Source organism: Silurus meridionalis, chromosome 28, assembly GCF_014805685.1.
Source record: "Silurus meridionalis isolate SWU-2019-XX chromosome 28, ASM1480568v1, whole genome shotgun sequence".
NCBI lineage: Eukaryota > Metazoa > Chordata > Actinopteri > Siluriformes > Siluridae > Silurus > Silurus meridionalis.
In genome coordinates, this window is record NC_060911.1 from 13,294,168 (window position 1) to 13,311,243 (window position 17,076).

At 39.9% G+C, this 17,076-nt stretch overlaps 2 protein-coding genes across 3 annotated transcripts in view; one reads left to right on the forward strand and one right to left on the reverse strand.

Moving 5' to 3' along the window:
* Nucleotides 1–8,087, forward strand: part of rnf24 (ring finger protein 24) — a 33,362-nt gene extending 25,275 nt beyond the window's left edge. For both annotated transcript variants that reach the window (XM_046843039.1, XM_046843040.1), the window contains 2 exons: nt 718–797; nt 4,293–8,087. In XM_046843039.1, coding sequence (XP_046698995.1) covers nt 718–797; nt 4,293–4,434 — 222 coding nt within the window. In that variant the 3' untranslated portion in view covers nt 4,435–8,087. The remainder of the gene's footprint in view (nt 1–717; nt 798–4,292) is intronic.
* A 2,081-nt stretch (nt 8,088–10,168) lies between these two features.
* The window catches only part of fbxo41 (F-box protein 41), a 42,425-nt gene continuing 35,517 nt past the window's right edge, over nt 10,169–17,076 (reverse strand). Inside the window, exon 13 of the mRNA XM_046843286.1 lies at nt 10,169–16,943. Coding sequence (XP_046699242.1) covers nt 16,881–16,943 — 63 coding nt within the window. The 3' untranslated portion in view covers nt 10,169–16,880. The remainder of the gene's footprint in view (nt 16,944–17,076) is intronic.

Consider the following 17,076-nt stretch of genomic DNA (forward strand, 5'->3'; position numbering starts at 1 on the left):
ATATGCTATTCATGTTTAATAGGGTTGGAACTTTATAGCAGGAGATCTTCCACTCAATGCCATGGAAAGCATGAAGCTGGATTTGTGGTATTGTCATGCTGGAACAGGTTTGGGTCTCCTAGATGTGTGAAGTGAAGGGGAAAGTTCATGCTACAGCAACCAAAGACTTTCTATACTATTGTTTGTGCTAACATTTGGAGAAAGAAGCACATATGGATGGAAAAGTCTGGTGCCCCAATACGTTTACTGTATAGTTTAGCGTGGAGCATAGACCAAAAAAATTACATTTTAGGTGATTCGGACTCCAATTTTTTTGTTCTACACTAAACGTATGAAAACTTTGTAGCAAATAAAACTAGATACAATTTTGTAGAGCAGTGTGTGTGCAATCAGCCTGACCAGACACCTAGTGTAAGGTTCATAGTATAAGCATTTGAGACCTCTGCGTCCCGAGTACCTCGTCATTAAAACGTTAACCAACAAACCCCAGTGACGTTCATGACCCCGAAAGTTCTGCACAGGTTTCTGGGAAATCGTGTCTAAGCAGCATATCTTTTTCGCTCATTTCCCGTCCGGTGTTGCTCGCTCGCTCGCTCGCTCACTCACTCACTCACTCACTCACTCACTCACTCACTCACTCACTCACTCACTCTCTCTCTCTCTCTCTCTCTCTCTCTCTCTCTCTCTCTCTCTCTTTCTTTCTTTCTTTCTTTCCAGATCTGCGCCGTGTGCTTGGAGGAGTTCAAGCAGAAGGACGAGCTGGGGATCTGTCCGTGCAAGCATGCCTTCCACAGGAAGTGAGTATCAGGATCACGCCTCAGCACCAAACATCCCCGGTTCTCGAGAGTGGGTGGAGAAAACAACATTTCCACCTCGCCCACGCTGAAATGGGTGTACTCGTTTACGCTTGGCTTGCGCTTCTTTCCAGATGAAATCAGATTGGGATCATTAGCAGGAATGTCTGATCTGGGAAAATACTATTACAAATAAAATAATCTTGAAGATCTTCAGGGTTAAACGGAAAACAAACGAAAACAAACCATAGCTTTTTGAAAAACTTTGGCGTGTGATTGTCCCGAGAGGATTCCAAGATGGCTGACTTTTCTAGTTTTCACATCTAGTTTTCATGTGCAGTTATAAGAACCTCCACTCTTCTGAGATGTTCCACTAGATTTTGTGGAGATTCATTCAGCTATGAGGGTGTTAGAAAAGTCAGGTAGTGATGTAGGTGGGGAGGCACATGCACATGTTTCGACTTTAAAATGTTCTGGTTTCTGTATTCAATGCTCCCAAAAAATCCCACATTTCCTAAGCGTTAAAACCTGAGAAGGGGAAAATGACGAAGTAACGAGTTGGAAATCTGAGATGATGATAAAAAAAAAAAAAAAAAGTTGGGACGATTCTAAAATCAAGTCAGAATGAAAGTTTCGAGTTGATAGTTTGGCATTTGTGAGACGACATGCATTCATTAGTTTGTTTTTTGCTGCGAAAATATACAAACGATTATGTTTAAAAAACGATTTGCTCGAATCAAATACTTTTTTAAACACTCCTCATTTTTCGTAGTTTTTATTCGTGAAATATTGTAAAAATTGTTACAATAAAAAAGATCGATATAATACTGCTCATACCGAATAAAAGCCCCGCCCACTTCTGATCCGACACTAAAAACATCTGGTTTAAGTTTCCTTTCGATTTTCTTTTCGATTTTTTTATTTTTTCCACGAAGAAATGTTTTTTTTTTTCGTAGTTCGATACTGGAGTTTTAGAAGAAAATCTAAATATTTCTAAAATACAAATTGAATGACCAGAAGGTAGAAGGTACCCGTGTCATCTTATTGTTAAACTTTAACTTATTTGGATTTGTGGGACTCTCAAATCACCTGGGTGTAAAATAACTGATCAACCACCAGCACATTATTCATCTGTGGCTTCATCCAACGTTCTGGTTTTGCTCATATGGAGTTCATATGGAGTTCGCTTGCTTTCACACGTCCTCTTCTTACACGGTTAAACAACACACAAAATTGGGACATAGTCATTGCAGAAAAATTCAGAACAACCCCGTCCTGACCTGCCCCACCCCGCACCATACTCTTCTGGATTGCGATTTCTGAATATGTTGCTCTAGTTTGTATCGTATTAGTCATCATTTTTGCAAACGGCTCCATAGTAGACATTTCGGATGCTAGATTGGAAATATTGATCAGATGTGGTGTTGTGAGATTGTGAGATTATAAGGAATAGACAAACGTCTTAAAACATGTTCCCCTTTTTTTGCTTTACATTGCTCTACAGGTTCACATTTTTTATTACATTATTTTTATAAAAAATAAAACAGAATTAATGCAACAAACACAGACTTCACTGCCTCTAAATACTGGATTTTTTATTTGCGAGTCTCAAGATGTCAGAAATTTTAGAGGCGATAGGCGGAGGCAGAGGGAAAACTCGTTTTTTACTATCACACTACGTATCCCTAAACTTGAAAATTTTTACTTTTTCTTCTTTTGTCACAATCTTCGCTTTCTGGCTTCGCTTCGCCATCCAGCAGTGGCGTCTCGAGCTCGTACCTCAATTCTTTGCTCGCGTAACAAAGCAAAAAATCGACCGAGTGACCGCTCGTACCTCGGAAAACTCGTACATTAATGCACTCATAGGTCAGGATACCACTGTATATTCAAATTAAATCTAGAGGATGTTAATGACTTTTTTGTTTTTTTCTTAATGCAAATTTGCAACACAAAGAAAAAAAATACCGTTACTAATGAATCACTGATAATCGAGTTCGAGACTGAAATTGTCACATAATCTGAAAAAACAAACAAACTAACAAACATTCGAACACGAATAAAGAGAGCAAATCCTGAAACGTGAAGCACAGAAACATCGAGTATGAACAAAATCCAAGTGCATCTCAGGAACCATTCCAGAGACAAACAAGAGACAGGATGGGCAGAAAACAGTCTGTAGTCTGTATACGAGTGGTATTTAACTGACAGTGTGATTCAGGGGCAGAAACAAACATGCGACTTGGTGCAGTGGCTGATGGGAAGCGGCTACTGGATTCTGGATTTTGAGAATTTGCGTTTATTCATTTATTTATTTATTTATTTTTCTTTTCTTCCCAGTAATTCCTGTCCCATGCATTATGAAATACTTTACATTTTTGGAGTATGCAGTATAAACATGAGCAGCTAAACACACACAATACCCTGTACACACTGTACACACGGCGCCCCCTGTGAGGCGGTAAATCCTGAAGAACATGATGTACAGTACAACTGACTAATTCTTCAAACACACTGTTCCAGGACATTTTCAATGCTTCCGGGGATAAAAGCAGAAAAATTAAGATGTTTTTTCCTTTGTTTCCTTTTCGTTCACTCCCCGTTCCCAGGATGGTCAAAATTCCAGAGGCAGAGGGAAAACACGTTGGATTATTCTGTACCGTTTCATTTTTAGAAAATTAAGATACTGAAAACTCAAAGAGATTGTGAGACGTCTTTTTTTCGTATATATCCGAGGTTTTGGGCTCAGAGGTCAGATGGGATACAGTGTCCCTAAAACAGACCTGTTTTAATACATGTCACATGTAATTTACAGTGCAGTAAAATTTGTTCTTGCTTTGTTAAGAAGCTAAGGTCAACCATGTTACAGGACCCATGTGGCACAGAGAATTAAGGGTATTAAGAGCCCCAAGAGTGGCAGCTTGGCAATACCAGGCTTCACATTTTAACGGCATTTGGCCATTAAAGAGGGGCTTGCAAGGATCAAACTCTTACAATTTAGCAGTCAAAGGGTTGACCGCTTTGCTCGAAGGCTCGGCAGCTTGGTGGTGCTGGGATGTGAACCCACAACCTTCCAATTGGTCCATAAGTCCATTCTGAGCTACCACCTCCCCGAGAACATGGCACTGAGCAATAATAATGGATATAAAGAAATAGATTAAGGATGTACTTTCAATATTTATAATTTTATCCCTAATGATTGAGCCAGTGGTGAAGGTGGTGAGGAAAAAAACCTTTAGAGCAACCAGAATCAAAAGGGAGCCCTTCCACATCTAGGAGAGGCTTGTCCCAGGCTCCAGTGCCTGGGTTGGTTGTTTGCTTGGGAATTTACCCCATGCTGTGGTGGTGTGAATTTGCTTGAGCAGCTCAAACCAATCAAATTCCACCATCCAAGAAACTGTTAAATAAAAATGAGTTTTTTTCAAGAAGGCAATTTATTTGACTTTTTAACTCATCCATCTTTCTTTCTCTCTTCTTTCTGCCTCGCTCTGCCGCTCTCAGGTGCCTCATCAAGTGGTTGGAGGTGAGGAAGGTGTGTCCCTTGTGCAACATGGCTGTCTTACAGCTGGCACAGCAGCAGGGCACGACTGAGACGACGGTCCTCACGCAGCAGCCCTTGCCCGGGGTGGAGAACCTGGTGTAGCCCGTCCTCCTCATTTCCTTTTTGTCCTCCTACCTCTACCCCTCGAAAGCTCTACTGTACAGGTACACGATGACATCAACAAAAAGCGGTAGCGTCCTCTAGAAGATTGACCACCATGCCCTGATCATGCCTGGCAAGTCCCAACCAAGATCAACGTTTTATTATTCCTTTAAAGGGGACAGCGAAGATTTGGACTATTCTACACCAAAGCACTTTTCTGCGGACACCAGCGCAAGAGGCGAACACTAACTATTTATAACGCAAGAGGAAAAGAAAAATTGTTCACCACAACAAGCAAAAAATTATACTTTTTTTTAAACAAGCACTTTACTCAAGACTAAATATTTCTGGTTGTGCAGACGGTAGCAGGTTTTGTATTATTTTTCCATTGTATTATTAATATCTAGTTTTCATTTTTAGTGATGTACACAGAGCTCCCGATTTGCGTGAAACCAATACAATGTGATCAAGAAGTGCTTTTGAACAGCGCAGAGTTCCACTCGTCACCGATGAAGACGGAAACGACGTTCGGAGATGACCCGGAAAAGCTCTGGTTTATCGTAGGAAGGAATCCTACGTGGATAGAAGTAGCTCTTCTGGGCTGATCCGAGACCAGTTTTGTGGTCATATTCCAGCTTAAGGTTTTGTTTCAGTGCAGAAAAAGGGTATCCAATCGGCTCGACAAATGTGAATAAAAAACAAATGGGGTGACGTTATGATTTGGTAGGTTCCGCTGCTATTACTCAGTCCAAGAGCACGTCCAGACAAAACGAATGGAAAGAAGTTTTTTTTTTTTTACAAGAGCATTTTGAGATTTCATTGTCAGAATCCCCTCTGCACTACAATTCGAATTCGAGGCGAACGGTATTTTAGGGATACACTAACTCGTACTAGTAACGCTTAACTTGTAAACTTAACTTGTTTGCGAAAAGGACACGTTAGCATGCTAACACACACTTAGCGAGCACTTAGGCTGTTTGTCAATATTTTTTTTCTTCTCAAAATTGTTAATCCCAAACCGATTTGAGTCAAGTTAGCGGGACATTACTGACAGGAGTGCTTTAGCATCTATAGAATCAAATAGCTTGCAGAACTTGATTAGCCCTGGGGATCTTTTCTGTGATCAGTCAGGCACATAGAACCAGACATGCCCCCCCCCATAACAAACACTAGTCCAGGTTAATGGATAGTCCCCACTGTAGTTCCAGAGCATCCACTCAGCATTTAAAAGTTAATAAAAAAGCAAAATAAAAAAAGGTAGCTTGGTGGGGGGGGGTACAGCACTTTGTATCTAATACACAAAAAGGTGTAAATGCATTAAGTGCATTTGGCTGCTGCTCCCCAGTCAGCAGGTTGCATTGAAACTGCGTTCTGCTTCTGGTGCTTTCCCCACGGCTGCATTATCAGCGCTGTAAAGTGCTGCGTAGAGCCTTTTCACTGGAGGTCATCGGCTTTAAATAGAGCTCGTGGGTTACATTTTCATGAAAGCCCAAGGCGTTCTTTGTCGCAGCGGTGAAAGCTGTAAAAGCGTCGCTCGTTTTAGTGTCGAATTCCAAACTCGCGTCCTAGCCTTTTGAGGGGGAAAATAAAAACAAAACAAAAAGCATTGATGTTTTAGTTCCCAGTCCTGGTTGAAGGATGGTTGAACGTCCTTTGAGTGTGTACACACTATATTGACAAAAGTTGGCATGCGATTGGGATGTGCTTTTTGAACCTCCCATTCCACATTTAGTCCCCATTTTGCCCTTATAATAACCCCCACTCTTCTGGGACGACGTTCCAACAGACTTCTATAGCAGGAGATCTTCTCCATCTTCCAAACCATGGAAAGCATATCTTCATTGGACTTCAGGAACTCCTACTCAAAGAAGGAAGAATTTCATGGCACCGCATCCCAAGATGTCTTGTACAATTTTGTGCCTCAGAGTTCCTGGCCACGGTTTGGGGAAGAACCACATATGACTGGAAAAAACTCTTTTGCACTTATAGTGCACCTCAAGGGAAGCGGTATCGGTGTCTCGCGCCTGCGATATCATTTACGTAAATTGACATCGTCGTGTCTGGGAGGAATGTTGTCAATTCAAATCTCGTTGTCTGTTAGAGCTCTGACACACCAAGCCGAATTGAGAAGCCGTCGCCAAGTGTCTAGCTGACTCGTTGTGCTAGCCGACTTGTTTCGACGATCTCTTTTAACCAACAATTTCAGCCAATCATAGCCCTGGATTTAGCCCTGGGGAGCACTCTACAGAAAGACAACTTCAAAATTTAACACTTTCTAGTGTTTAATGTGAAACGACGTCACGCTCACGTAGAACCTACAGTATGTTCGTAATTTGATGAGGCTCACGTGCTCATATCAGCTAGCACAGGAATATTGGATATTGAGTATTTTAAGTTGCATGCTACTGCCCCCTGCTGCCTGCATGCTGTTTGCCGTTGTTTCGTCACTGAACAGACATGCGACCGTGGAGGATGATTATTTAGTGCCGCTTCTTTGGGTTGATTAATTCGTATTAATCATAAGTCATACTTTCATATAATATAGCAATATCACAAACAGATTTTTTGGCACAACTGCCCCCTGCTGGTGTGGACACCTAAATTGTACGCGCATAGAAGGCAGGATATTAGCGTGTCTAGCCTGTCAAAGCAATCATTGTCTATTATCAAGAACACTGATTGCACACTACCGCCCCCTGCTGGTGTGTAGATTTGTTTGATCGAAAATGTACACGGTAGTCTCTACAACTAGTGCAACTTTATATACATTTATTAGAACCATGCTTTCTGATTTGGAGAGGTTCCCATATATGTAGATGCAGAAAGTTTGGTGGTATTTAAGTACATTGAGGAAAGTCTTCTACTTCTCAAATCCCACCACCTTCAAATCCCACTCTCTTACAACCTTTCTTTCAGGAGGTGGTAGCTTGTAAATTTTATAAGTTCAAATCCCAGCCCCACCATGCTGCCACTGCTGGATTCCATAAATGTAAATGTATCTTGGTTTACTCTTTGTGTTTGATCATAGCTTGGTGTGTCACAGATGATTTGAAGATGCAAATCTTACCAATATTTAAGGTTTTAAATGCCAAAGTGACGCTTGACCTCGGCCTCGTCCTCCCTCTGAGGACTTCAGTAAGATCTAGAGAGGATTTGCATCTAAATGAAGCAGTTTTACCAGATTGTAGGCTCTTGCCTCGATACTGCTCTTTTCTCCCGTCCAATCTTAAGCCTCACGGTTTGTGGTGTACATTTTTCCAGTGCGTTCTTTAGCGACCCACGTCGCCATGCCGCCGTGTTTGACCTCCTAACCCTGCGCTCACACACCCTGCCCCTGCACCCTAACCCTGCGCTCCCTCCTGTGTTTAACACTGAAAATGTTTGTGACGCTCACAGACATGGATGTAAAACTAAGAATTCTGCAGCAGAATATTTTTTTTTTTGAGACATTCTTGCTTGTACAGTATTTGTAAGCTCTATTTTTGTATATTTAATTGACATTTTGGACAAAATAAAAAAAAAACAACAAAAAAAAAAACAAGGAAGATGTTTGTCTTGCAAATGTTCTTTTATTCAATAAAACAATTGTTGCATGTGTTTGACTTGAACTGTAAATAAAACTTACCACATTTTGGAGATATTGAAAGCAAAAACCCCCTTGCACTGTATTTCTTGAATTGTGGGCGAGAGAAGACCATCAGGAAGTCCCGCCTTTTTAAAAAATTTTTATTATTAAAGCCATTTGAAACAAATCAGGATCCAATGGTGAATCTAACAGTAATGTTTATAGTGTCATCCCCAGCAGCTGTATCAGGTTTGATCTATCGTAGCTTGCTAGCTAGCTAAAGCTACACTACACTAATCCGGCTAAATTTGAAAACAATGTTTTTTTTTGCGTGTTCGTACTTTAATTTTCACATCATCATTTCACAATTTTCACTGCATCATTTCCGCCAGGTGATTATTTACTCTCCGGCTCTTTGAAATGTCGTGCCAATGACAAAATATGCATTTTTATACAAAAACGTTTGTGTGAAAACATGGTCTATGCCCCTGAAATAGTCAAACACAAAACAACAAACGTGGCAAATCTATAAAAAGAAAGAAACCCAACCGGTCTGTCGTAGACTAAGAAACATGGCTCTCACACAAACACAGGTCTGTGAACCATGGCTTGGAGGGACGCTACTCCTTCTCTTTTGTAAATAATCATTCCTTTGTCCTGGATTCACACCTCGAGAGCAGATTTCTCCCCTGAACAAGTAACAAGAAGAAAACAAGCTGGCTGGTGTTGATCCTAATGGCAATCTAACGATACTTATAACTTCCTAATTATACTAGGTTATGAAAAGTTTGCCAATTATTTCATTATATTTCTTAAACAAGTTTCGGATTTTCTATAGCGACATTTTTGTGGACACCTGAGCTTAAGTTCCAGGGTCAGGGTTGGAACCAGGACAGACTTGGAAATGAAAAAAGTAATAAAAAAGACGTCTTTCCTTTAAAGCAGGGGTGTCGAACTTATTTTCACTGAGGGCCACATCAGCATAATGGTTGCCCTTCAAAGGGCCAGATGTAACTTTGAGGCAGTATAAATGTAGCTAATTGTAACGTAAAATAAAATATATTATTCAACTTACAAATCTTTTTCATCTTTCTTGAAACAGGCTTCCATCTGCATCGATTTTTCTCTTCCTGGACATTTTGGGATCATTGTTTGTATTTCTTAATTCGGAAAATGGCACTGATGTGGAAACACTGCAATCTAGTGGTGGGATGCCGTCACTTCACGGGTAACATGATTGGCATGCATTATGGAAAATGTAGTTTATGGTCAATGCACCCTTTTGACTTGTTTATTATAAGATAATCAGACCTTTACAGCTCTTTAGCGGGCCACATTAAATGATGTGGCGGGCCACATTTAGCCCTTTTTTAGCCTTGAGTTTGACACATATGCTCTAATCAATCAGATTTTGAGTTGGCGACACCGGGGCCATCCAGCAGGCATCCAACGTCTGCATTTTAACGCACTTTGATTGGACGGTCAGAGAACGCACCAGTCAAACTCACAAACCGCATCTGAAGCAAACTGCACAAGCTCAAATATATTCGTGTGGATTTAATAGCTGTTTTTTTATTTCACTATAACCGACAGAGGAGAAGAAATCGATTTGGTCGCCGATACACTTACAATGTTTACCAGCATTAAAATGGAATAATATTAATAAAAAAAAGCGCTTTATTTTTTATTTTATACACAGTCCAGATCTAGAGTTCTGCTACTCAGAATCAGAGACAGAGAGATAAAATAAAATGAATTTTGGCATCACACAAAAAGATGCTGTCAAATGATATTTCTCTAAATTGTTTAGTCACCATTTATGGAAGGAGTCTCCAGTTTTGGCATCTTGTAACACTCAGAGGTGGAGGGGTAAATTGAGGTTTTCTGACACAGAGGAGATTTCTTAGTAATGTCACAACCACACAAGATTTTCGTCTTATTAATTAATGGCAAGAAAAACGAAAAAACTGGCAACCGAACGACTCTTTATAGCTGCAATAACACAAGTGCAAACAGGAAGTAAGCAGTTTCGAAGGCGTTCCAGAAAACCGAATGCAACTATAACTAAATGAATCAATAAAAGCTGTGGTATAAGAGGAATAAGCGCATTACGATCTGGTATATTATGCTAAAATTAAGAAGCGAAGAGAAACAAAAGGCACAGAAACGTCGATTAATTTTTTTTATTGACTGCATTTTCGAATAAAATTGCATGAAACCCAGAAATGTAAACGTTTTGCACCTTATAATCACACATGATGGCGACTTCGATTAAAAGCAGGCAAAGCAGCCGAAGCGATCGATGGAGTTGTCATTCAGCAGAAATCAGGCCAGGCAGTGACTGGAAGGGTCTGTACAGGAGCGTCGGAGGAGGGACGTGGACGCCCTCCGTGTTCAGTCTGTTCAAGAAAAAAAAAAAGTGGCACATCGTTCGGATCTCGAGAGAATTCGTCTGAAATGGGGGGGTGGATGCATTTGGTGAAAAAAAAAATCCAAATATTTCCCACTTGGGATAAAAACCTGCTCAATGTCCAGTGGATTTGTTGGGGGGGGGGATCAAGCAGCATCTTGTAATACTTTCCTTGAATTCTCAAATATATGGACAAAAATATTAGAACGGCTGGTATTTTCCAGCAATATGTTGTTCTTCTACAAATTCCTTAACTTAGAAGGCACACCTTCACTTGAACTAGGAAGCCGAAAATTGTTCCACCAAACCAGCTCCATGAAGATATGCTTTACATGGTTTGGAGTTGGAGAGGAAGATCTTCTGCTATAGAGCTCCAACCTTATTAAACACCGGTGTGATGGATTTTTCACGCCTCCTCTCCTCCATCAGTACCTCACTTTCCTACTACACATCTTTGTGGCTCCACAAAATCTAGTGGAACATCTTCCCAGAAGAGTGGAGGTTCAAATGGGACTTGGTGTGGAATGGGATGTTCAAAAAAAGAGCACATACCAATATAATGCTTGGGTGTCCACAAACGTTTGCCCAAATAGTTGAATACTAACTGTGTAAGCATGTCATCGGTCCAAGGAACTAGATTTGAGTAAACTCTCTCCAGAATAAATAAATGAAAATGATGCTCCAGATTTTGGAGCACGATTTCAAACATTTGAGGGTTTTTTCCCTGTGATTTGAAGTGGAAAATTATTATAATTTTTCTTTTCACCAAACTATTCCTTGGCACTGAGCTGAACATCGATTAAAAAACAAAAAAACAAAATCGTATATATACCGTATATCTTACAGGCATAGCCAGTGCTGCATCCAGAGGAGAAAGAAGAAGAAGAAGCGGGGAAGGCAGGAACTGAACAAGTAAAATCCTGACACTGATATTGATCTGTACAGTATAAATAGTGTATAGCAGTCCAGGAATGTGCAATTCATTCGAGTTATTCCACGTCAACGGCCGTTTGGCGTGCGTCGTCCCGACGGCGTTAAGGAGAGCTCGTCGTTTTCATCTTCGGCATCACGGATACAGGTCTGTACAGAACAGCCAAGCGAGAAAAAAGAAAAAAATAATAGGGCACGACACCGGGCACTTAAAAAACAGATATCACTACAACTGGTTTTTTTTACAATGGTCTTCGTAGTTGATTTTTACGGATGTGTGCTTGCACCGGTGCAGGCTGCACGTTCTGTAGGTTCCTTCTTGAAGAAAAGGAGTTTTCTGGATAAGTAAAATCCCCAGTGTAAGACCAGGAATGGTTTCAGGACCAAGGAACTGTCCATTATTAGAATGTTAGATATGAAATGTATAAAATTATCTATTCAAAGCCAAGATTTACAATACAGGAACCTTTTATGGAACTTTTTCAAAAAGTGACAGGGTTGGCAATACAAAATGGGTGGGGCTAAGCACATGCAAATCTTTTTAATGCAAATGAGAAGCCATTGTTGATAATCAGGAATATCCTGGGTTCTTTGGTTCCTACTCTTCATTCCTACTCACATAGTGTGTGTTCTACCCAAATCCTTTTGAGGAACTCTTCTAAGAACCTGTATCAATCCGTGATAAGCCACTCATGAGAAACCTTTCAGAGTCAGTGGACCAAACACCTGTTAGCAACATCCAAAGAAAGAAAGCTGCTTAATATGTCAAATAGAATTTCATCCTGCTGTATAAAGTATTTCTTCGCATATTCCAGTAATGTTAGGAAACGGGTCAGAAAGCAGGGTTGGCCATGATACTGGAGCACTGAGGGTTAAGAGCTTTAGGAGCCCCAAGAACCTTAACCACTGAGCTCCCAAAACCCTAAATGGGTGACATGCCGAAGGTTTCCTTTATAGGAGAGATGGTTCGGGGTAATTTTTGTCCCTCACTCTGTAACATTATCTGTGTTTTTATGGTTCCATGTATTCATTCCTACTCACAGAGCCTGAATTTGGTCGTTTTCTTTTCAGAAGTTTAAACCCTTTTCACACATTATGTCACAAATAAACAGCAAAAGGGATTTGGTGGCTGATAGAAGCAAGTGATGTGGTGTTTAATGGATTTCCCTCATTATTTCTGGTTTAATTGAGGGTCCTGCAGTGGCAGCTTGGCGGTGCTGGAATTTGAACTCACAACCTTCTGAACAAAATTCCAACACTATAATCACTGAGCTTCCGCCGTACATGGTTGTAATTGGCCACATTTGAGGCTCCAAAAAGTCCCTTGGCCCTGTCCTCACAGCAGAACTGAAATCCATTCATTTTCAATTCAAAAAGCAGGACCGGTGATTTTGGCGTTCTATTTTCGTACCTCAAAATCTTTATATACACAAAAATCGATTTAGAAAAATCCTTTAGAATTTAGATTTTCTTTAATAACATAACTTTAATAACATAATTTCTATAGGTAATTTGCATGGCTCTGGAACCAGCTCGATGATGATGGAACTACCCGAGTAAAAACATAACCATCAATAGAATTTACTTCCTGGTTAGCAACTTTTTTTTGGTTCCTTTATCCTATTCGATTAGACCAGGTAGCATTGGCATGGCGTTTGACAATAGTTCCTGATTGTTCAGTTTGTTTAGCTGGTTATAAGTAAAAAGATTTGGTGCATTTCCAATATTCTCGGATGAACTGAAGTATCTGGTTGAGCCGTCTCACCTCAGAGATAAAACTAGTTCCAGTATCATTTTGAATATTGGCAAAAGGAATTAATATATTGGTGGAAAAGCACTGGATCAGAAGGTCATGAGTTCAAATCCCAGCATTGCAACAATAAGGATGTCTGCTAGATGTAAAACTGATGATTTGGAGAATCTAAAAAGCTCAAGCAAGTCTCTTTCTGGAGCAGAATCTTGAAAGATTTTGAACTCAGCCCCAAGAACGAAACTCAGTCCTGGCTCTTTTAGATGTTTCACAATAATTTTTCCCAGAAAAGGTTCCTGCAGTTGAAACGCACATTGAGAACTTCACCCGATGCGTTTTGAGTAATGGAGCTAACCCTAGTGTTTTGTGTTTTTTTTACTTTAAAATTAGCATGTAGGCAACGGAATCGTACATCACGAGCAGCCATGACCTCGGATAAAGAGCTCGGAGTGCATCCAAAAAGAAAAGTGCATCATCGGTCAAATACTTGCGAAAAAGCTCCACATGAAACAAAGTGACATCGATAGAACACTGAAATACATAAACACTAGAATTTTTTTTTTTCCATTTGATATCATGGTGCAAAAACCGCTTTAAAAAAAGAAAAAAGAAGAAACAGCAAGCAGCATAAGCTCTTACATAGAATATTCTACAGTTACGAAGGCAACGGGATGTATTATGCTTGAACACAAACATGCCAAACATCAATATAGACATTTTCTTTTTTTTTTTTTTTTATAGAAATAAATAGTTTGAATAAACTCTATGCTCTCTCTTTTTTTAAATAATTTCCATCTCTATAGGACTCTGGTACACATTCAATATATAAAGCATCTATGATACACAACATACTGCAAATTCAACACAACTCTTTAGAAGTGGCCGACTCGGGAACCACAGAAAGAACTTTGTAAATGAAAAAAAAAAAAAACTCTGGAGCTCGATGAAACTCCGGGACATCTGTTGTGACTTTTTTTTAGGGATTTCGACATAACGCAATTCTTTGTTTTTGTGCATAAATAATGTATGTACAGCTCAAGTCTTCAGGAGACAGATTGTCAGGAACTGAAAATGTAGCCTTAAGTGAGTTCTGCCCCGCATCCACTTAAACCTGCAAGAATGGATTCCTTCTATCTTTGATTTAAAGAAAAAAAAAAACGTCTCTTACAAGCTTGCAGTGTAGAATAAATTTAGGAGAAAACTAGAGCCTTGTATGAAATTTGGAACTACAGGAAGTACTGCACCGCACCACACAACAGGAAGCGATTCCTCCCGGATTAAAGCACTTGGAGGAGATTGAAGCCTGGAGAATGCTTGTCGTCTGATGGATACTGCACTGCGAATTCAACAAAAAAATGCATCGGCTTTATTGCGTTTGCTTGAAGGTGAGTTAGCGCCATGGTGGAAAACATCTCCCATGTGATAGAAGGATAGGAGATGATTAAGCAGCTTTACACTCTTAGCGAAAGGGTTCCTCGTGGGGCTTTTTGAGAGCTTTCTGACAGGAAAACCCACTTTAAACCAAAAATAAGCCTACATGGTCCAGATTTGCCTCACTTTTTTTTAAAAATGTAAAGGAAATTGTTGGTTTTCCAACCAAACTTGACGCCAAACGTCGCATTAATTAAAGGCAGAACATGAGACAGATATGAAAATGAGACAATGCTGATCCTGTTTCTGAAAAATGACATGGGTAGGGTTGAGCGATACAGCGATTTCAAATGAATATTGTCTAAAACGGGGCACTTTTTGAGCATGTTCACCGTGATATCTTTTCTGATTGATTAATTATGAGAAGTGGTGGACAAAATACACAAAGCATGTAGTTGATTTAAAGTAAAAGTGTCCCTTTAAACTTTCACTTGAGTAAAGTATTTGCCTTCAAATGTACTTAAGAACTATGATTTATTATGGCTATGAGATTGATGGAGCTAAATTTGTGTTATTTGAACTCCTTTGTTGTTTCGGCCTAACAGAAAATAGCTGTACGCATATCTCAATCATTTACCTATTGAATTTGGTTCTTCGTAAATAGAAAAGCTTGCCTTTCCAAAGCCTCAATCCATTTACAGGCTTAAAAAATGCTCAATTCTTTAAATCAGGATGGAGCAAAGATCGAGACCCCTTCACTCCATTGGGAAATTCACTATTCACATTTCGCTAAACTTAGGTTATTTGTTAAACTATTTCAGGCTAAACAAGTGTTTACTGGTAAATTTATTTGGGAACTTTTAATGTAAAAATCAGAAAAATACTGTTAAAAGAAACCACAGCAGTAACACACACTTATATAGACTTAAGTGGTTGAGGTGTTTTGGATTGAAAGGACGTGAGTTCAATCCCAGCTCCGCCCATTTTCCACTGCTGGGTCCTGAAGCAAGGCCCTTAACCCTCCTCTGAATGACTCGGTTGTATAAATAAGTTGCTCTAGTCAAATGTCTGCCAAATGCCATTATTTTTTGAAAAAAATAAAATTGGGGCACTCAGGATGTAATCTTCGATTTATCAGAAATGAAAAACAAGATGCCAGACAGCCACGCCCCCGGCCACACCCCCATTTTCTATTGGCTGGCGGTAGAGCCAGTAAATTTCCGATTCAGGCTATAAAAGCGTTCTTTTTTTTTTTCGATCTATTTTATATCCGAATTTCATTCAAATTCAGTCCGACTGGCTGCTTTGTTGCTAGCTAGTTTAAAAAATTAAACCTTAACATTTGTGGCATTTGGTGGACACCCTTATCCAGAGCGACTTACATTTTGATCTCATTCATACAAGTGGATATAGGATTAAGAGCCTTGCTCAGGGGCCAAGAAGTGGCAGCTTGGTTTGGCTGGGATTTGAACTCACAACCTTCAGACCCAAAGTCAAAAGACTGAACGTTTTCCACTTTTTTTTTCAGTGAAAGTTGAATTTGATTACGAAAAAGCTCCTATTTTTTATATACAACATACCAAATATCTTGCACTCCAGCAACGTGGTATTGCAGTGTATCGTATCGTATTTTGGCCATATTGCTCAACCCTACAAATTGTTCACGTGTTTCCTGAAACGCACTGAACAGAAATAAAAATTGCATCTACGAGACTCGGTACATTAGCGGTGCAGGCGGTTCATGTTTCTGGAGCTGAATGATAAAAATAATGATGATGATGTTGAAGATGATGATGGTAATTGTAGAAATATAATATTGCACAAACATTTTTCCTATTTGTCTGCCATTATTTCCTTGTCGTCCTATTCGCTTGGCTAGGGGGCAGAGGTCAAATTTCGAATCTGTTCCTTTTTGTAAAGCAGGAAGCTGGTACTTTAATTGTGCTGAAGAGTTCTTAGCAACATTCTTGCTTGTATGCTAACTTGTATCTCTGTTTCACACCAATGTGCACCACAAACCCTTGAATCCCAGGTCGCTTTCCATAAAGTGTGTTTTTTTTTTATACGTGTGGTGTTCCTCAACTCTGTATTCTTGGACCTTTCCTTTTTAACCCTGGCTAAAATATGTTGTGGCTCTGTGCTCTAAATTTATCCGGTGAAACGATCCCGACGTTCTGAACCCATCGCTGCGATCTTGAAGCTGGCGAGCGTTGAGTCCCTTCGTGAGATTCTCGGTCGAAGATGAACCCATGAAAGCTGAATTCGCTACAGAAGAATAAATTGTATATTCAACAATAAAACTTTTGTGAGACGTTTTCCTGGTTTTTGTTGTTGTCCAGGCAACTGAACTTAGAGATTCAGCCGTTGCCGGAAAAGAGAATTTGAAGGTTTTGATACAGTTTGTATCGCAGAAGATGGCGTTAGCACAGACCGTCAGCCTTCACGTGGAGGATCTTCGAGAACCCCGGCCTCTTCTTTAAAGCCTGCAGAGAAATGGTGCTGTTATTAGCGTCAAATAGATGCAAACTTTTACCTCAGTGAACACCAGTGACCAAAAACCATCACCAACCCATCTACTTTTTTTTTCTACACACAAATTACAGGTTTATATTAATG